The sequence below is a fragment of the Chaetodon trifascialis genome, chromosome 14, assembly GCF_039877785.1.
Source record: "Chaetodon trifascialis isolate fChaTrf1 chromosome 14, fChaTrf1.hap1, whole genome shotgun sequence".
Lineage (NCBI taxonomy): Eukaryota > Metazoa > Chordata > Actinopteri > Chaetodontiformes > Chaetodontidae > Chaetodon > Chaetodon trifascialis.
Genome location: NC_092069.1, coordinates 17,029,827 through 17,052,281, shown reverse-complemented (window position 1 = coordinate 17,052,281; position 22,455 = coordinate 17,029,827). Strand labels below are relative to the sequence as shown.

The following is a 22,455-nucleotide window of genomic DNA, read 5'->3' as shown; positions in this document are numbered from 1 at the left end:
AGCCTTTTGTCATTCGCTTCACATATGGGCTTCTGACTGATGCAATGATGATCCTTAATTTGGTCTTTTCTGGCTTGAATAATGTTGTGAATTTTTGTTTTATTATGCATAGCATGTTTCCTGGTTGGGTTTAATCCCATTGTGGCAATTCTGAAGTTGTTAATCTCTGAAAACTGGTGAAACTCAAGTGGAAACTTAGGTGATGCTGCAGCATTTCCCCCAAATACCTCTGGGATCTGCTCCATACCCCTACACTACATACTCTATACTGTATGCCGCATATGTTTAACGTTGTGGCGTTTGAATCCTGGCCTCCTCACCACTCCACTTCAATGACACACATCTCTTCCTCAACAACCCCCCCACGCCTACCCCCAACAGCGACAGGAACCCCATCCCCCAAAACCCATCTCCTGCAGACTCTTGCTCTCTTGTTTTTTCTGCTCACTGGAGGAGGTGATGTAAGAACATTAATGCATCAGGAGGGTGTGTGTGTGTGTGTGTGTGTGTGTGTGTGTGTGTGTGTGTGTGTGTGTGTGTGTGTGTGTGTGTGTGTGTGTGTGTGTGTGTGTGTGTGTGTGTGTGTGTGCATGCATGTATGTGTGAGAGTGAAAGGACAAGCAAAGAGGTTCTCTGCTCACTCATATTGAATGTAGGGAGGGGCGTGACAAGTTGGGAAGAGATGGATCAAAGATTCATAGGTCCAACCTTCAGCCTTAAAACAGGCTTGCACGCGCACATACACACACACACACACACACACACACACACACACACACACACACACACACGCTCAGTGACATTGCCCACATCAGTTCAGTCATCTCTTTTGCATCTGTCATGGTTGTTTTCTCGTAGAATGCGTGACCTAAATACACTTCATTGTCAGCCATGTTTGTCCAGCTAAATACATACATTAGCTGACACATCAGCTGTGTGTTTGCATATGTTCCCCACATTCCACTTCACCTGCGCAGCTGGAGGCGGGCTGACAGAACAGAAGCGGGGGGGGGGATAAGAAACCTCAATATTGCGGTTCACTCGAGAACCACATCGTCCCGATCAGATGAGATTCTTCTCCTGTTCACCGTAGCCAATGGCGGAGACATGTCTTACTACGGGCAAAGGCACAAACAGAGTCGAGCCGACACGCCACGGGGCAAAGGCAGTGAGGCCAAAAGAGTAGTCATGCATTTCCCCTGACTCACTGCCTTGTCTCATCTCATGTTTTATTAATAGCATGCAGCTTATTGACTATGCACTCCGCTAGTTGTGTGTGTGTGTGTGTGTGTGTGTGTGTGTGTGTGTGTGTGTGTGTGTGTGTGTGTGTGTGTGTGTGTTTTTGTCACAGTTAAGACCAGGCGACATTTTCTGAAATAACCACAAACTCAAATATACATTCTTCTTCTACCTGGGAGTGTTGCTGCTTGTTGCGCGTGACTTAAATGCTAGTCCCTGCCGTTTCTCTCTCTTCTCTCAATTCCGGGTTCACGTGTAGAAGAAATTCCTCTGATTTGACAAATGTGGCGTGGAGTGGTGGAAAGGGGCCCGCTGGCTGTGCCTTCACGCATGCTTAAGCTCCAATTTATTCCGTCCACCTTAGAGCTGGGCTTAAAAGAGAATGGAGAAATTAAGGAAGTTCGCTCTTTTCCCTTTCAACTGCGCAGATTCGCCAGAGATCGTCATGTATGGAGACGAGCCCAGGAACATTATGAATTCTGTTTTCTCCTGACACGATTAGCACAGAGCCCATCCTGGTATATATATATACACACACTATGTTGGAGTGCATGTGGAACTATCATGTACAGATGCATATTCAGCTGCATGCAATACTTCTTTTTAATGCGTGCATGTGGGTGTGTATATGCAAGCGTGTGTGCACATCGGTGTGTGTATGTGTTTTGAGATCTGTGCCTCTCTGCTTTGCCTCAGTTCAAAAGGGTTTAGTCCCGACAACGTGATGTCGGGCTGCGTCAGCTCCACCAATCCCAGCCTGGATAGCAACATTAGCAGCCAATCAGAAACTCCCAGCAGCCTTTGCTGTGTGCCCTCTTTCCATATTCAGCAACACTAGTCTCAATCTGCTGGCTTCCCTGGGATGTTGCGTAAAGACCCCCCATTCAACACGCTCCCAAATTATAAGTTTCTTATCATACATAAGAAGGGCAACTCTTCAGTAACAAACCTTCACACGTGCATGCATCGAGAGACTCGAGCACACGTGAACTCTCAGCAGTTGGAGTGACATCTGCATGTCAGAGGGCAACAGCCGTTCTGCTTCATCATCGGGCTTGAAAACATGATTTGATGTGTTTGGAATGATCACGCACATCTTGCTGTTCTTTCACACGCTGCAGATCAATTGCGCACACATTTCCATACACAAGCATACTGTTCACTTCACATTATGCACAAGTGCTCATTATGCCCACTCATAGACAGCTTTACTCCATTTGTGCGTACATGCGAATAAGCAGAACACACGCACACGTACTGTGCATGCAGAGGGTGCACACAGCTGCACCAATGGCACGTCAGTTGGTTTATTGGGTACTTCCTTGTCACAGAAAGTAGGCCCTGTTTCACTCCCTGTGTCCCCTGATGCCTCAGCTCCCAGTGGAGGATAGAAGCATCTTTTCTGTCCACTTCTTCACCCTGCCAACCTGCCAGCTCATCCCCCTGCTCTGCTCCCATGGTCGGCCTGCAGCACTTTTTTTGTTCCCTAACCTATTCAAACATAAGGTCACTCCCGTTACTCTTGTCCCTTTTTCTGTGATTTCTTATGTCTCCTTTATCTTCCACCCTTCACTTCTTTCCCGCATCTGTTTCTCCACGTTCTTTCCCAGTTTCCCGCTCTTCTCCCGTCTCATTTCTCCCCCACCTCACCCGTCTTACCTGCCCCCGCCCCCCCCCCCCTCCCCCACCCCTGTCCTCTTTGCAGTGAGCGGAGCGGAGGGGCGAGTGTGTGAGCAAACGGCCTGGAGCCCGTCAGCACATCCGCAGAGCAGCGCAGTGAGTCGACCGCTCCCCGAGGCCATCCGCTCATCACACAAACACACTCGCGTTCACTCACTCCACTTTTATCTCTTAGTCACTCTCTCCTCCCTGCTCCTCATCCTCCCCAACCCCACCCCCACTCTTCCCCGTTCTCCTGTCTCTTCCTCCGTCCCCCCGCACCCCCGCCGCCCTTCATCTTAACAACTGAGGCTTTTCCCCTCCTCTTTGTTTCTTCCTCATCTCTTTTCCTCTCCTTTCCTTCCTCTTCCCTTCTTCCCTCCATTCTCTGTATTTTTTGAGGCCATGCAGTATTTATGGCGTGGGCTGCTGATGCTGCGTCAGTGAACAGGCATCGCAGGCGTACGCCGATGCACACACAAAAACACGAATGCACAGCTAAGATGGCCGAGGCGGCTTTCCTCATTTGGTAACGTCTGCATGTACATGCACCCTCACCCTCGCAGGTAGACGTCGGTGGAGTCACACGGGTCTGTTAAATAGGTAAATGTAAAAATCAGTGGCCATTTTTATTCATTTGGCTTTCTTTTTTATTTGTGTAAAGTGCGTTGTGTGTCGCTGCATAGGGTTTACACTTAGAGCTTATCACATAGAGTGGAGGGCTTATCACATGTCACACACTCATGCATGGGGCCAGATCACAAAATAGACATTAATCACGCTGTCTTCCATCTGCCAAGTCACGCTGGTGGCAGTTACTTTCTGACAATTAAGATGAGCATGAATATTCCTTTTATATAATATCTTCACCCCAGCTGGCTGCGACACACGTCAATTCCCCGTTGGGTTACCCCCGTGTCCCCCCCGTGTCACCACATCCCTCAATTTAGGGATGCCCCAGCCATCTAAAGGCAAACCCCGCAGGAGGCGACCTTGACCCCTGACCTGTGACCTCTGCCACCCCCACACTTCTAACCCAACCCCGTCCTTCTCCACCGGTTGGCTGAGAATGGTGTGCTCATTACCAGGTGTCAGTTATTACGCCCTCACACACGCTGGCGGCCCTAATTTATGGAGATTGCAGCACGTGTGTGCACACTGTGGGGGTTGAGTTGTGTGTGTGTGTCCATTTGATTATGTTTAAGTTATATGTGTTATAACTTATACATCTGTTTACTTTCATTTTCAAAATTCTCAGCCTTTTTTTATTCGCCAATTTCGCGCACTTGTTCACCTTAATAAATATACTCTCACAGATGAAGCCTTGATTGAAAGAATGAGGAAGAAATAAATTTTAAAGAGAGGTAGTTATAAAGAAGAGTGAGCAAAAAAAACCCCCAAACAAATAAGATTCCCACCCAATTGCTGATTAGAGACCTCAGCATCAGTATTTTGTGTGATGATGTCTGATAGATGTAACACACACACACACACACACACAATGTACACGGAGCCTAAATATTTTCAGCATTAATTTCAGGCTGTTGGGAAGTCGACACATCACACAAAATCGTATGTGCTGCATTAAAAGATTTCTGCTCAGAAATACGATGCGCAGCATTTGAAAACTTCATTCCCTCTAATAGAGTTAGAGCCTACAGGGAAGGGAAACGCACGCTGGACAGAAATTCAACTCATAGTTAATATTATTATTAATGTGTTAGATGATATGTAAATGTGATAGAAATTGAACTCTGTGTTCCCAAAGCTGTGTGTTACACTGATAAAGGATTACGACAGAAATGTTCTACATATATTTGCATCATTTGCTGAAACTCGAACACTGACCTGAACACTGACTGAAATAGAGTCGGGGCAGTGGCGCTTCCTTTTTTTCATGACCAAATATTATCATTTATCATATTTAAATACGGGGGAATTTAACATATGCTCTTATTCAGCCCGATTTGAGTACAACAGTAGAACAAGCTCTACTTGTTCGATTTAGATGCAGCTAAAAATAAACAGCGTAAGGGCCAGAGCCACAGTGCTCTGACAACATGCCCAGAACCATGAAGTGATCATGTTAGAGAGCACTGCTCCAGTAGAGAAGATAAAATAGAAGCTAAGGAGGGGGATAAAACAGATTTTTTAAAGAGATGACGATACTGCAGTAATCTACATGGTGTGCCTGTACACCTTAAGAGTCATACACACACATACACGCACACACGTGCATAGTGCTGTTGCCAAGGCGCACACTGCTCTGCTGTTGGTTTAAGGTTTGCCTCCGTATGTGTAGTGTCACCATCTGACAGCCAGCAGAGCATCACTTTCTGTTTTGCTCTGTATGTTTGCATATGTCACATATTCACTCCCCTTCGTATAGTATACATCTGTGTGTTTGCACGTGCAGGCGAGAGTATGTGCGTGTGTCCGCTGGGGATGCTCTCACCATCCCAACTCCGTACTCTGCCTCTGTCTCCAGCGCGTCAGGAGCAGCTTACATAAGAACAGGGCAAAAATAGCAGCTGAGAGGGGAGAGGAGGAGAGGGCTCTGCTGGCACGCACACAGTCGTAACGGGACCGCGGGGCACGGCACAACCCTGAGTACTATCACGCACACACGCACACACATGCACACACACGCACACACACACAAAGGGAAGACTGCAGTTATCAGATATTACGCTTCTTTTTTTGTTTGTGCTGTACTCTTTTGACAGACTCGTAGAGATGATGATAGCTGGTCAGACTCCATCAGCGTGGAAAACACCAAATAATCCCCGCTGATGTTTCAGCTTGGGAACAGAGTTAGTGTTCTCTCGCTGGATCTGAAGTGGCTGAACAAGTAGTACATTGTGTCACAGTGTAAGGGGGGGGGGGGGTGCAGGTAGGGGGTAGGAATAAAGAGGTAAAAGAGAAAGAAAGAAACTATGTTAGATTGTTCATTAGTGCTCACTCTGCTGCAGTCTAATTGGTGCGCACTGCCAAGTGCAATAATTCCGAATTCGCTTCAAATGTTTTTCCTCCACACTCAGACAGACGCAAAAAGTCACCAATTACACAGAAACATTTCTTAATTGCAGACACTGACGGTAGCTTGACTGCTGAAATGTTTATTCTTTCGTCTTCGTAATTAAATGGCGGTGGGTTGGGGGGTTTTTTTTGCCTCATTTGCAATCTTTTCTTGTTTTACATCTTTTTGAGCGCTGAGTGTCCCCCTGAAGTACAGAGGGAGTGAGGCAGCTGAAAGGAACTGAGGCAAAGGAGGGACAGACCTCACAGAGGTGGAGAGGTGAGGCCAATATCTCAGCTCTTACAGTTGTTAACGGATGAAGGAGTGTAAAGAGATGCCAGGGGAGAATAAGCCGGGGTCAGGCCAGCGCTTCTGTGGAGGGGAGGGAAGAAGTTAAAAGTGTCGGTACAGTGCTCCCGCTCTTTGCTGGCCCGTAATAAATTTTCATAGCAGCCAGCATTCCCTTTTAATCTGATTACCTTCACTGTTTCGTCTATTTATTTATTTATTTATTTGCCTGCAACTTAAAATTGCAAGTCTGGCTGTTCTTTGTGTATCCGCCTTCTTTCGCCGCTCCTCAAACACACGTATGCACGCATGCACATGCACTTAGAGAGAACAAGGAGTGGAAACTGGAAGGTAATGTGTGTGGGGGGGGGGACAGCCAAAGACAAAAGGTGAATGAGCACGATTTGCAGAGGGAAGAAGTGAAGGTGAAGTTGGAAGTGGGAGAAATAGCAGGCTTTTATCCCCAACAGCCAGCAGGGACAAGCTGAGTGGTGCTGTTTTTTTTTCTTTTTTTTTGCATGCGAGGGTAAACGCTGGAAGAGATTTTACAGACTTGCAAGAAATCTCAGCGGGTTTAAACACAACAAGCCCAAAAAGTGTATGCATGTACGTTTTGTGTACGCAGGTTTGTGCTTGAAAGTGTTTTGGAGGGAGCAGTTACTCCCACTGAGACCCTACCACCCTCCCACTCTGTCTGATTTTTGGTTTCCATTTGCGTTCAAAGGGCTACTTTTAAATTTCCTGATATAGGGAGGGAGCATTTAATTAATATTTTTGGCTTCGTGGGCATAGGTCAGTGACCCTGAGAGGCGGTGTGTGTATGTGTGTGTGTGTGCACGTGTGACCCGTGGCCCCTCCCCTTCTGTCCACCCCCCATTACCCTCTGCTTTCAGAGGCAAGGCTCTCATGCATAATGCAGAGAGAACAGGGAGGCTCTCATTAATAATTACTGCCGCCTTTGATGGATGGAGAAAATAACGAAGGGGGCTGTTAAAAATGGAGAGAGTGAGAGAGAGAAAGAGAGAGACGGCGGAGGCGGCGGGGGGGGAATCGAAGTTTTTTGGGTGGTATTTGTTGCCGTTGTAGTTCTTTGAGGATTGGACGCTTATGGGGATGCATTTGGACTTAGTATAGTCAAAACCAGGGCCGGTGTTTTGGATGGTGGTAGTATTTTGATTGGGGAGTAACTGCTCTTCAGATGGTGGAGGGATCTGTGAAGATGTGATGAATCTTAATTGTCTTTGTGTTGGAAGCAGCTACAACCACTCAAGGGTGTTTTGTCTCTGACTTTTCTCTGATATTCTGTATCATTCACCATGTCTTTGTGTGGAAAAGCCTTTGTCTTCTTTTTTATATGAGATATTAAATGTTGTAAAGTAGAAAATAAAGAATTTGTTCTTTTGTAAAATAGCTTTAATGAAATTACAGCAGTCTGACTGGTAGTTTCATGACATGTGATGTGTATATCATATACATTTTCCTCATTATTGTGCTTATTTTATTCATACATTATCCTGCACATGTATATGCAAGCATAGCTGTCTGTGTTGGTGTGTGTGTGTGGTTGGGCTGGTCAGAACCTGGGGGTCAGCGGGGAAGGTCAGGGGAAACTGCAAAGCTACAAGACCCCTGCCAGCCAGCCAATCAGAGTAAAGGCTCTGGTGGACAGCCAATGGCAGAGTGGCTTGGTGGCCTTTGATGGAGGGGCCACCATTAGCCTCGTCACTGAACAACAGCGCTGGGGGCAAGATGGCCGACATCCAACACTGCAGAGGTGGAGAGAAAGAGGGTGAGGGTAGAGATGGATGCAGAGGCAGAGGGGGACAAATGAGTGAGTGGACTGAATTGTGGTGTGGTACAATAAAGACAACATGGATGGAGGGGATTTACATGAGAAAATATATGTTTGTGAAAGAGTAGAATATGAAATCGGGTATGTTTTTGTGAGCAACTACCAACATGACTTCAGGAAGGGAAATGGTGTTCTGTAGCTTGGTCCACGCCAAACTGAAATATCTCAACAACCACTGGATGGATTGCAATGAAATTTGGTACACATATACATGTCCCCCTCATGATGATTGCAGTAATTTTAGTGGTCTTGACTTCTCATCGATCTGCATTAACGGATCAAAATGGTGCTCTTGTTTATGACCAAATACCTGCAAAACTACCAACACTCCCATCAGCCTCAACTCTGCTGAGTTTGCTTCATGCTAATTAGCAGCAAAATGTTAGCATGAGGGCTGTTGATGACTTGAGTCATCAGCTGAGAAGACCCCAAGTGGACTCGCACTTCACTTTTGTTTTTTTGTTGTGTGGTTGCACCGCCTGCTCCACTCCTGTTCTTGTGCCAACTGTGCACTAAGCTTAGCATTGGTTTCAGTTCATTTAGGTTAGGAAACTACTGACAGAATTCTTCAGGAGTTAGCTTATCATCCATGGTCCATCAAGGTCTCATCAAGGAGTTGTGGCTATCAGCAGCACCCCACATTCCTCTCTGACAGTCTCATATTGGATAAGTTCCACCTTCTTGAAGCTTGACAACCAATCAAAAATAACAAGTGACAACCTGTGATCATGACATTCATGAGCATATTTGCATTTAGCACCAAGCACTGCTGCGCTAACACCGTCGCCGAGCCATTTGCGTGGCTGTACTCTAAACATACAAACACATCCACCGATGGACGTCAAGTCAACAGATCCATTCATTTTCTATGGAGACCAGGAGATCTGGCCATGCAGTGCATGATGGATGCAGCATGGCAAGTTCGATGGTTGTATGTGAAAATGAAGGGAAAAGACGGAAGATGGACATTAGCCGTTTCTCAATACCAAGTATGCCAAGTTCGGACTTGCGAACTTGGCAGTTCGGCCTTAGCAAGTTCGACCTGGGAGTACAGTCTCTCCAGGACGGGAGGACGCAGGACCGTCATTCTGCAATTGGGACGGCAGCGTACTTGATGACGTCACTATCTCAGTTCGTCCGTTAGCAGGACGACACATCTCCGAAAACTTTTTTAAATTTTAAACTACGCGCTATCGTGATGAATCAACCACAGATTTTAAGTTTTAACATCCACTTTCTCACGTAAAATAATCTTAAAACCACATTCTGTACTACTAAAACAGTAGTATTTCGAAACTTGTAACTTATAGTTGTGAGTCCTCTCCTCCGACATTGTTGCTACGAAATGCATTCTGGGATACGTGGCTGCACCAAGTCCACACAAGTCACCATCTGATGCATCCTCGATAAAATGGGAGGCGCAAGAACACATCCAGGTGTTTGACTGTAGTTAGCGAGATGCGGACTTCTGAATTGGAACAGTACTTGGACTGAGACTGATGACATTTGTCAAGTACACAAGAACACAAGTACAGAGAAGAACACATATTGAGAAACGGCCATTGTGTTGTGGTGAAAGTGGCCATTTTGACTGTGAACTACTTCAGTTTATTAGTTCATGTAGTCACTTTAAGATGATCGACTTGTTAGCTTTGGGCTGCTGCAAAAGGTTTTAAATGTTTTTTTGATAGAGCAGATATTAAGGGAATAAGCTCTGTGTTGAACAGAGACTAATGACGTGCAAACATTTTGTTTAACGCTGTAATCTCCACAGCATTTTAAAAAATCATATTTAAACAACTCAAGCATTTCATATTGTTGATGGAATTTCCAGTGAAGCGAGCTCTCCGAGGCATTCAGTGTGCGTCGGAGAGCGGGCGACGTCTGCTTGTCTGCTCTGATTTGAATGAAGGCCAGATGAATACTTATAGCCATTTTATCTGAACAAACCGTGTCGCAGATAGGTTGTGACACTCTATGATGTAAGGTAACATTTAATCTGGGGAGAACAAGATATGCAGATCGCTGTGTCGGGGAGATGTCAGCATCTTGTTGCTCCGGGTTGTCTGCACATTTATTGAAAATCAGCTTTCTCACACAATACAAATGGAAAGCAACACATGAGATATTAATAGGTGCAACGTACAGTATGCTGTTTGACAAAATGTGAAACATTGTAAGGCTTGCGTGGGCGACAGACCTTATCGCCTGAGGAGCTCCTATGGGGAAGAGCACTACAGATTTGACAAGGGAACACTGTGGCCACATCTGATTGGCTAATAATGTGTTTTCCTTTGGTTTTTTTTTTATCTAAGGATGTCTTCTGGGCTCTCTGCAGACAGACATGACATATTTCCTCTACTGTTAGAAGACTTCATTACACAAACTGACTCTGACTACCTTTTACCACATGCTGCAATTTAGAGAGGCACTGTTTTACTAATTTAAAGCCTATCATCATTTTATATTCACAGTGGTTCAGTTGGCCATGTTTAGATTGAGAGGGGTTTCTTGTAGTGACAAACACTTGACCCTAGTTCCCCTCAGCTCTATGGGGCGTTTTAGCATTTTTCAGCTCGCAACACGCAAGTTTTTTTGGTTCACTCTCACTCCTCTGCTCAACCTGTTTCCTGCTACAGCGTGCAGCTTTCAACATAAAAGCAGCAGACAAAGTAAGCAGCTAGCTGGTGGATACTGTGGCACATTTAGCAGCTAAAGAGCCAGAGACTTCCCTCAGGAGTTGGTGGAGAGGAAAACAGAGCTAAAACCTGGAAAGAGTGGTGAATGACTTGAATTTGTCAGAAGGATGTAAATAGTCTAACATTGATGTGTAATTAGTCAGCTGTTTGCTAACACACTCACATACCATTTTTATACGGTCATCACGTCCTTGTTGTGTGTACAACTTGTTTTGCTCCCCCCTAGTGGCCAAGAATTGACTTAGTGATGCTTCAGGAAAATTCATGGAAAAACACACAGCATACAGAAGAGGACTCAGCAGAAGCAGACCTAGCTGGTCCATTGATATCGCCTTTGATATATACCACTTTGATCAGTGATCACTGGCCAATAATCAGTAATAATCTGTTGTTCAAATGAACCAAATCACCATCGCTGCTTGCTGGCTGAGGGACAAAGCTGCGAAAGTCTTAAAGAAGAACACACACACGCCACTCACCCCAGTCCAAAACAGAAGGCCAAAGATTGAGAAAGATGAGGATTTAGAACAATGGACAAAAGAATGATGCTCGTCAGTCAAGAGAAGAAACAATGGCTGAGTGGGAGAGAGATAAAGATGGGGAGCAGCCGGCAGTGGAGTGGTCCACGGATGCCAGAGCTGCTCAGGATTGTAGCCTCTGAAAAGCATACAAGTGATGGCAGCTGTTTGGCCTCCTAATCAAGGTACACTAGGCCTGGGCCTCCTCCAGACACACTGATGTAAAGCTGATGAAAATTTCGACAGTGCCCATAGATGACAAAGAAGAATATGCACCCACCTACAAGCCCATACACCTACACACCGCAGGCCTCCCTAATGAAAGCCCAAATCTGCTGTGATCTCTGAATTCATTTGGCTTCATGGATTCAAGATGCCGGATGATGACATAATTGTGAAAACCTTTTACATGCAAATGATGTCTGTGATGATTGTGGTACTTATGCTTGTTTGTGGGGTGCCTTATTTTCCCTTTGTGTGTGTGTTTATGCAGGTATGAAGCAGCACAATGACCACGGTACTCAGTATCGCTCAGTCATTTACACATCCAACCCCACTCAACTGGAGCTTGCATTGAAGAGCAAAGTGGCCTTCCAGCAGGTATAATGCCCGCACACACATCGCCAGGTTTCATTATGTCATTTAATCAAGCATGGTGTTACATGTAACCAAACGATGTGTGCAGGATGGCAGCCACAGCAGAGCATCTGTGGAAAAAGTCTTAAAAGATGCGAACAATGGTTAACATTTTTCATTGCCACGCACATCATTCCTGTTAAAGCTCTACAGTTGTGCCGTAACTTTCAACAGTGTAGTTTGAGTTTGTTGATCATCAACAACAAAATCAAAATTATCTAAAAACCTGAATTTTTGTCATGATTTCAAACAGCTTTTTTGTCTGTTAAGCAGAGCCGAGCTTTAGTTTGAAGTTGTCCCAGTTTTTTGAATAACAATCAAAAGCCAGACTCTGGAGTGGTGACCTCTTAGAGTTTGATGCCGTTCAGTCGAACAAAGCCAAATCTGCTAAGTTGATCCTCATCTACATCCCATCAGTGATGCTTTCTCTTAAACTGAAAGAGAGCAAGTGGGTCGATAGGTCATCAAAACTCATTTCTAAAGATCGTCCCCTCAGCAGCACACGCCACGCGCCTTTTGTTCTGTCATCCAGCTGTCCACCCGTCCATTAGTCCATCTATCCGCTGATCCCTGCATCCGTTTGGTTTGTCCATCTCTTCCCCTCTAAATGGTATTCATAGACAAGCTGGCAGGGGGCACAGGGGAGCAAATTATGATCGTCATGGTTACTTAGGGCTCCTGGGGTCAGCAGTCATGGGCCACAGGGCTGTCATGTTGCCACGGCAACAACCTCCCAACCTTGGCCTTGGGCTGGGGTCAGAGGTGAGAGAGGAGCGGCAGCTGGGACCAGGGAGGTGGTGAATGGAGGGGATGAAAAGCAGGAGCAGGAAAAGAGGGAGGCAATCAGATCAGAGGGCCGTGACAGGCTATCAACTGACGGTGACCCCACACGCGCGCACACACACACACACACACACACACACACACACACACACACACACACACACACATCACCTGAAAAAGCTGAGCAGCAGCAGCTAAATGGACCTTAAGGTGATACTGTTTTGTCAAAATAAAATCAAGAGTGGAAACAAAATCCATGAACGTTTGCTTGCTGTTGTGTCTTCATTACCCCATCGAGTCACATTTTATTTACATAGCCCATAATCACACATCACAGTTCGCCACAGGGGGCTTTACAATCCGTACAGACGACAGCCTCTGTCCTGAGACCCTCGATTCAGCGTGAGTTGTTTTTTTATTGTTATCAAAAAGTGTCGTAGAATACCGCTGACGTCTCAGCTGATGTTATTAATAATCAGCCTTACCTTTTCTGAAAATCTGGCATGTCTAACTAAGACGTAATGACGCCATAAACCTGGGGAAACTGTATGAAAACTAAGTAAAAACAGCCAAAGTTCAGCTGGTTAATATTACAGCACAGAAAAGGCTGCTCTATCAATCGTTATCTTCTTGTCACCTCCACACCAGAGAGAGGCTGAGATCCTTAACCCAGTTTACACTCCCAAAACGCAGCCATTTACTAACATTCAGAGGAGAAACAGCACTCAGACTCTTTCTCCGTCTCCTCCTCTCTCTCCCCACCGACGCTGCTGACACTACCGATCTGTCAGCCTCTTCAGTGGCACCCCAGTTTCATCTGAGGGCCACTGGGACACACATCTTCTCAAAGCAGCTGACACGCTCTGAACCAAAATGGCAGCTTCCTGCCCTGAAATGGTTGCCTTGCCGCATTGATGCTGAGTCTCAAGAATGCCTGGCTTGAAAATGGCATCTCTACAGAGGAAGGGCTTGCTGTGTGTGTCCGTGTGCGCGCGCGAAGTTGTGTGCGAGCGTGTGTTTTATCCATAAAGGCCAATGCTCTCTATCAGGAGAAGTGGGTGCATGTTCAGTAGAGTGACAAGAGAGAGTGGGTGGAGGCGATCTAAGACGATCAGAGATAAGACAGGCATCACAAAATCCAGATTCCACCCCACTGCCAGCCCATGACTCACACACACTCGCATGTACGCGCGCACACACACACACACACACAGACATACATTTGGCACATACACGCACAGCCCAATGAATAATTAACCCATACGAAGAGTCTCTTCTGCAGGGCTTTCAGTTTCTTAACTTCAGCATTGGGGGTGGGTGGGGGGTGGGGGTGAGGAGAGTGAGGCAGAAAAGCTTGTTTAAGCGCGAGAGCAGAGAGGGGGAGGAGAGGGAGGGGGGGAGGGAGAGGAGAAGGGGGTTCTCTATAATGAAATTTGAAATTTGCAGAACATCAAAGGCTTCTGTAGCCAAGCCGCTGTGGCAGCAGAGCAGAGAGGAGGAGTGCATCTCTTTCTCTCCCTCTGTCTCCCCCGTCTCTCTCTCTCTTTCCCCTTCTATCTTTCTCTCTATCCCTCCCTCTCTGCTAAAATGTGTCTCCCCAGAGCTGGGTGAGGGGGTGGGGTGCGGGTGAGTGGAGGGTGAGAGAGAGGGAAGGGATGGGAAGAGTTGATTAGGAGGAGAGTGGTGGTGGTGGTGGTGGTGGGGGTGGGTTAGAGATGGGTTAGGGTTTGGAGAGAAAAATGGAAGAACGGGGTCTATATATATATATGTGTGTGTGTGAGTGTGTGTGTGTGTGTGTGCATGTATGAACAATAGGTTTTATCAAGCCAGCTTGAATGTTTCGTGTGTATGCGCACATGCGTGTGTGTAGGGCCTTGGAGGGGTGAGTGTGCCCTCTGATAAGGCATCCTAACTTAATGAGCTTGAAAGGGGGAAGCGAGGAGGGGGGCGCACAGGGGTTCGGATGATGGTTTGAAAAAAAAAAGGGCGAGGAGGGGCGATCGTTCGGGGCTAGAAGTCTTGAGGAGAAGCTCGAGGGTTGTTAAAACGGGGTGCAGCATGTCACACAAGCTCACATCTCTCATTCTGGAAAGTCTTCAAAAGTCAGATTTACCCTTCCAACTATTCCCCAGCGCTCATTTTTAAAGTCTGTCTGTGCTTTTACACGGAAACCTTACAGTATTTCTGCTTTGTGCTGAAGTGATCAATAGAGAGGAGTCGTTCGACGAGACGGCGTAGGCTAAGATGTAACAGCTAATGGAAAATTGGTGGTGGTGTGTTGCGCACAAATAACTTTTAATTGCCCGGAGCTAAACGCTCATCCCTCAGTGAGATGTTTGTTGAGTACAATGCAGAGAGGCGGCCGCCGTTTCGCAAGAACGCAGGGATGATCTTCTGCGTTTTTCAGGCTTCGGATGCTGAGCTACTTGTTGTCTGCCCTGGAAAAAAAAAGAGAAGAAGAAAAGAAAAGAAAAAAAAAACGTAGGAGCGTGCACCGCCTCGCTCAAAGACTGAAGTGTGTGCATCCTCTCTCCCCTCTCAAAATGTAGGAGTGTTGGCTTCCTCGCACACAAAATGTAGGAACGCTCGCAGAAGATTAGAGCCCAGCTAAAATGGATGCCTGACCCGCGCTGAGAAAGAGACAGAGAGATGAACAGGGGCAGGGAAGGGCGGGGGGGGGACCTCATCCTCAGACGCACAGAGGGAGTACACATACAGTGTTGTGCATGAATGTTTTACATATATAACATTTTAGAGAACATCACAGGAACAAGAGGCATAATGTACTCTTTCATTATCTTCTCTCTGCGACCACCTCGCCACAGTGTGATTTCATCCTGTCAGCCCTCCTGATAATCTCCCCTGCTCTCCTTCTCTACTTCGCTCCATGTCTCCGTGCCTCTTCCTCTCCCTGTCTGTCTCTCCCCTCCGTCCTCTCTCCATCACCCATGCTCCGTCTCGCTCCCCGAGGTCATGGAGGGCACGCGTGGTGCCGCGGACTCGTCGACGAGTATCACGTCAGGCTTTTTCGTGTGTTTTCAGGCAGAGTCGCAGTCGATCCGTTGCCGGCGTCGCAGCGCGCAGCAGCAGCTTCGCTTTCTGCACTGCTCAAAGTGCATGTATGTTTTGAGATGTCGACGGGCTCTTTGGGCTCCGGCGTGCAGGCGAGCGGCCGCAGTCAGCGTGACGCTGGTTTTAGATCTGAGCAGAGGAGTTCAGGAGGTTGCAGTGTGCAGTGCAGTTAGTTGTCTTTAAATTCTGAATTACTTGGTAATTGTTCTTTAAGTTTATATTTCATTTCTACATTTCTCATAGAATCTCTTATTTTACTCAAGATCAATATTTTTTGCACATGAAGCACTTGATCATCTCATATTATGCAATACTATAGATTAAAATGCCCACAATATTATAAAATAGTTTGCTTCATCTAGACCAGACCCAACATGAAATACTGCTTTACACACTTATGCATCAGTAATGATAATCCCTAATAATCCAGTATTATAGCACCTTTACATGCGGCACTCACCTGCCTAATGAGTACTTTTACTCCTGATGGAGTACCTTTTTACATCTAGACATGTCAAATTGTGAACATAAGGCTTGATACTTGTACTGCAGTGTTTTTACACTGGAGCAGTGCAGTTTTTCTTCAAAGAAAATTCAATCAATATTTCTAACGCCACAGCTGAAATTATATTTATAGTATAAAAAAAATGCTAAAATAAATGCTTTGGCACTACTGCACTTAATTATGCTAATGAAAATTGAATTAGGGATCAAGACCGATGAGGACGGCAGGAAAAATTAATAAAACGATAGAGGTGAGTAGCCGGAGAAATGGTAAATAGCGGTAATGACAGACCAGTAACAGGAGTGGACCGAGGGATGATTACATAAATCGCCGAATTGAGTTCATTTCCCTCCTCAAATGTCTTCACCATGAGTCATCGGGTGTCACAAACTCTATGTCAACGCCCGTCTCTTCCCCACCACTCTGCAGCCGTAGGCCTTCCGAGGGAAAAGACAGAGAGAGACAAGACAGTGGGGTAGTAAGAGAGGAGCGAGTACATTTTCCTCCTCTTCCTCCTCCACCTCCACCCTCTCTCGGGGTGTCACGTCCTATTTGTGTCCCGGGGCCGTCTCTCTGGCGATGGTGATGGCGAGAGGGGCTCTCTCGCTTGGCTGGAGAGCAGGGAGGACTTGGTCGCACGAAGCGGTGGTCTGTGCTCACATGGGAGAGAGAGAGAGTCAGCAATGGAGGGAGAGAGAGAGATGCACCCGTTCAGCCATGTCTTTGACAGGGGAGTCTTTCCGACAGGCGTGAAGAAAGGAAGGGCTGACTGGGCTGAGTGAGCTCAGCCCTTGACACACGCACACACACACACACACACACACACACACTTATTTTTGTCACTTACGAGACCATTGCATTGACTTGCATTAATTCCCTGGTGATTTTACCTTAACATTGACCACAAACAGCACACACCTAATCCCCCCAACCTTAACTTAAAAAAAAAAAAAAAACAGATCTTAACCCCGAAGCTTTACCTCGCGGGGACCGACTTTTTTTGTCATCAAACGGGAGGCAAGTCCCCGTAACGTGACTGTGTGTGATTATTTTCTCCCCACAGACACACGAATAAACACACGCTGAACTGCACCTGACGTGTCCTGTATTCATGAGTCCTCACACACGCTCACACGTGTATAAAATTTGCATACACAAATGCTGATGAACACATCTGTCTCCGTCCGTCTGCGCAGCCCTCATTTCAACATCACCCTCAACAGCATCAAAATGCCCAACTTGAGGACGGCTGGTTTGCTCGTCCTCTGTCAAATTTTCCCTCCTCCATCTTTGGCGTTTTCTACCTTCCACGTTCTTCCCTCCATGCCTCTGCTGCTGCTGCTGCAGTGAGAGAGAGAGCGAGAGCGAAGCCACATAAGGTTATACACAGTGGCGTGACGCCATGCATTCTGATTTATAGATCTAAAATGGCCGCCGTGTTGTGACTGCTGTAGAGGGGCTGGATGGAGAGCGAGGGAGATGTCAGGGCGGGGGTGTATGTTTGCCCAGAATAGCAGACCTTTTCTTAGACATTGTGTTCTCCACACATGAAGCGTCCTCTGCCCCGGAGGGTTTGCTACTACAGTGGTTTGATGATGATGACTGATTAATTAGGCCATGATGTACAAAGCTCTGCGCTTCTGTCGGCCGGTTCGTGCTGCTGTAGGACAGGAAGAGTAGCTTCTCCCATGTCAGACTGTACACTGCGTGCGTCTGAAAGGTAAATGTGACCACGCTCGTGAGGTTGGTTCTGTGTTGAGGGGCCGCAGTTTGGTCCGTGGACAACGGGTCCTTCCTGCAGGGGGATCGCAGCCCTCACATTGTAAGCAGCAGCCGCTGAGGACTTGGAGGTCAGCTGCTGCCTCAGCCTCTCTGTGGGGTGCATAGCTTTGATTTACTGACTCCACTGCATCACCTCCAGCACACACACACACACACACACACACACACACACACACACACACACACACGTGCACACACACACAGCTAGTGCCACACTGCCTCCATGTGGACAACGTTACACACTACCCTGCTTCCTTCACTGATATTATTTCCTTTTATAAACTGGTGGTGGCACTTTTTTCTGTAGATTATCTTCGTCTTCCTCACAATTCCAGATGAATTAAAAGCACCAACCAGCTTGTTCTATAAAAAATATTAGTTTCCATACTTTTCTTCAGCTCAGTTACAGCATCGGCTAAAGATGTGTTGCCAGACGTGGATGGTTCCTCTTTTCTGTATGTGGCTCAGTTTAGGAAAGCAGCTAACCCAGCAGACATGGGACATTTTTCATTCATTAGGATTTATGTTTCTGGCCAACTGAACCAAAGCAGTGACGCTGCGGTCCATAAAACCAAAACAATGAGCTAAAACCTGCTCCAAAGGATTCAAGTGTTGGGTGATAATTTGAGCAACACCTTTTACATTACACATCATTGAGCCATTGAGTGTATAAAAATATTGGTCTTTGCAGCTGTAAAGCGTCGAGGCCGTCCTGGAACATGTGCCGGCTCTACATTGTCATGTCCAAGGATGAAGCTGAAAGCTGTGTCTTTGGAACATGAAGAGCATTACGGTTCAACAATGGAAAAGCGGCTGATGCTGCAGTCTTTTGAGAGGCTTTAATAAGACATTTTGAAAGCTTGTCCCCGTAGAATCCATCATGACCTCCCTGAATTCAAGCTGACCACAGCTTCCATAAAGGGAGCAAGCTGCAAATTGAACAGTTTTAAAATTTTAACGCCATAAGAGGACTAAAGTGCCCTTTCTCTCAACTCTCCAACAGTATGGATGACCGTTATATTGTAATCACTGTGAAGTCATCTTCACTAACTTTACTGTTGTATTATTTTATTTAGGAGCATAAAGGAAAGAAGTGTACGTCTTCCTTATTAGAATAGAGCTTTGTGCTGATATGTGGCCACATGTACGGTTTATCATCGTATTTACTGGCAGTTATGTGACAATGCATCTCATGCAGGCAAATGCAAAAGTAACAAAAAGTGGAATGAATTACTTTCTGAGAGGAGTAAATAAGAAAGTATGTGTAATACATTACTTGTTTTTGAGATGACAGTATGATGGAAGCAGACGGGACATATGCAGACGCTGATAGGAACAGGTTGACTCAGGGTTGAACGCATTCGGCTTCTGTTTCATGGTGCTTGCTGAGCCCTGCCAATCGACGCCCCCATAAAGCAAAGCTCCGCGGTGCTGCACACTGTTCTGAGGTGTAGCACGCTACATGCAAAGCTACTTGTTGCCCACAGACAGCCCCAGTGTACCTCGAACTTGTTGTTCTGTCAGCTCTCAGGAGCACTGATCTAGAGAGGACTGAGTGCTTGTATTATTAGATAGAGAAAACCACTCAGCGCAGCAGGTATTTCATACATCTGTTAGAGGGGTTTAGTGTGCGTGCTCGTGCGTGAATCTAGGCTTTTCTAGTGCGTTTGAAGCCTTCTCTCGAGGTGTTTAGAAAAGTGTAAGTATGAAAGTGTCTTAAGGAGTTCTCAAAGAGAGCGGATACTCTTTGATGCATTGTCCCACAGAGAGAGCCACAGAGGCAAGCTGCACTACAAAAAAAGAAGAAAGATGCTCCTTTCTTCTGTCACTCAATCACCCTGCTCCTCTCATTGAGGAGCAGAAACTCTTTACTGTATTAGTGAGAGGTATTGAAAGTTCACATCCAATACACTACAGAATAAAACAACCATTTAAGAGGCGTGTTCATTTTGAGGAAGTTGGAGAAAAAGGAGAAAGTCGCGCTGAATGTGTGCCACGACTGTGGCGTTGGGAACAGGATCTGATGCTGCAGACGAGGAATGTTTTCCTCACAGACGGGTGCGTTTTTAGTGATTTTAACCTTTAGCAGCGCTGCTGTTGAGCAAGGAGGCCAGCCGTCGTGCATCTTAAAATTCCACTTGACTGAATATTGGCTGAAGTTAAAGAAAAAAACCTCACTGATTGTGTGATATGCACAGGAAACAAAGCTTAAAGAGTCTCAGTTTCAGCTGAACTACCTTGATTATCTTAGGAAACAGGCATGCGTTTTTTTCTGCTGCTTGTCTTTACTTTTGGAATAACTGGACAGTAACTATTGTGGCTTATGTTGGCATTTTGTCTCCAGGAGCTGGATAAAAACAACTACGGTCCCATCACTACAGAGATCCTGGAGGGGCAGCAGTTCTACTACGCTGAGGACTACCACCAGCAGTACCTGAAGAAGGTGCCCAAAGGCTACTGTGGCCTCAAAGGCACCGGCGTCTCTTGTCCCATCGGAGCTGGGAAGGACGAACTGTGACGGATGTGTGGTGAGAAAGCAGTATGACAGATGAGGATTTGTGAAAGCTGTCATCATTCACCACTCTTAATCTTGCATTTTTAAATTCTTGCACTATTAGTGATACACTGATTGAATATATGCATTGCAAAAAATGTATAGGCATTTCCACTGTATGAATCAGTATTTTTCTGTATTAATCAGATTGCAAATCCATTTCTGTACCTCAGGGAATTAGCAGTGAATATAGTGTCTGCATTTGAAAATGCAGTGCAAAGTGCTTTACTTTGCTTACGAAAATACTTGAATTAAATTTTGAAGTCGTAGTGCAGCTGTAACAGTGTATGTTGGGTTGCAGCAACAGTCAGCTTCCACAAGGTGGCGATATTTCTCAACAAACAGTGGCGCTGCAGTAGAATGTGTTTATTGTGTCACATTTAATATAACATACTGAAACCATATGAAAACTTTGTCTTCCAAAGCTGCCTGAAAATCAACCAACATCACTGTTTTCACAAACCAGTGACCTTTTCACATCCACCTTACAGCCACAACACTATGACCGAGCTCAGACTTCTCTCTCTGTCTAGCTCTTCAGATTCTTAAATGCAGATTTTAATATGATTTTAATGTGATATTATTATTCTCACTTTACTATCAATAAGAACTAACCTCAATCAGCAAAGACTTGATTCTGCCTTTTATTTTCTTAATGTCTCACTGTGCAAATAATAAAGCGAATCACCTTCAACCTTTTGTTTATGTACCGTGTGTTCATGCATATGTCAAGTCATGCAGCTAAATATAAAAGATAAACCACTGTTTCAGATTATTTGTCCCATTTTCTGCTCCATTTGAGAAGGGACATACCATAGCAGTGAGGGACAAATGTGTATGACTCAGTGCGATACAGTCAGAGACCACTCATTTATTGCAGAATGAGACACTTGAAGCACTCATGTATGCAATATGATACACACTTTGCCTAAACCCTCGCTCCACTCCCCACAAAGCCCATAATTATGTGTAAACGTCCTCATGTAATCGCATATCACACAGATCCGAGCCATTACTGAACAAGCATTGTGTGCAGGACTTTTTTTCATTAATAAACACATTTACCTGAAATTCTATTTAAAAACGAAAATCACACTCATCGCTGCACTCCAAAATACAGAGATGATATCTAGAAAAAGCTTTTTGGTCGACCGCAGTTGTGTGATTCACCCCGCTCTCGTTTTTCCCCCTCCCTCTCTGCTATCTTTCTTTCTCTGTCTGTGTGTATGTGTCACATCCTGACACCTGTGTGTAGGTGTGGACCAGGGCACAGGTGCAGGTGCAACCTCTCCGGGCCTATTTTAGTATTGGGACAGATATTTTTTGCATGTGTCTGCATGCAGCAGCCGTGCACGTGTGCCTGTGTGTGTGTGTGTGTGTGTGTGTGTGTGTGTGTGTGTGTGTGTGCGTGCGTGTGTGTGTGTGTGTGTGTGTGTGTGTGTGTGTGCGTGTGTGTGTGTGTCTGGGCATGTGAAGCTGTGGCTTGCTTGATGGAACCGCGCTGAGTGGTATGTGGTTGGGCCAGATAGCTGTTTCCCAGCGCCCGCCTATATTTTTGCATGCTGTTGTGTTTTGTCAAGTGTGCGACAGGAGATAACCTTTTAATGAAGTGATCTTCATTTCTTTGGTTTTGAAGAGAGGATGGCATGACAGCTTTAATCGCACAGTGAGATCAGTGTTTCTGCCATCTGCGATGATTTCTGACTTCAACTGACTGAGATGCCTCAGTGAACAACTCCACAATTCTATTTTTTCCACATTATGAGGAAGGAATTATCACAATCTGAGAGCACGAGTTCATTTCATACAGGAAGACATTCAGGTTTGCTGTGGAAAATGACTACCTTTT

At 45.8% G+C, this 22,455-nt stretch overlaps 1 protein-coding gene across 4 annotated transcripts in view; it reads left to right on the top strand.

Annotated features, from left to right (window-relative positions):
- msrab (methionine sulfoxide reductase Ab) overlaps positions 1-21,298 on the top strand; it is a 31,669-nt gene extending 10,371 nt beyond the window's left edge. For 2 of the 4 annotated variants that reach the window (XM_070979787.1, XM_070979788.1), the window contains exons 5-6: positions 11,768-11,874; positions 20,397-21,298. In XM_070979787.1, the coding sequence (XP_070835888.1) occupies positions 11,768-11,874; positions 20,397-20,570 (281 nt within the window). In that variant the 3' untranslated portion in view covers positions 20,571-21,298. The remainder of the gene's footprint in view (positions 1-11,767; positions 11,875-20,396) is intronic. The other 2 variants (XM_070979789.1, XM_070979790.1) reach the window with 1 other exon arrangement.
- Positions 21,299-22,455: the final 1,157 nt, after the last annotated feature.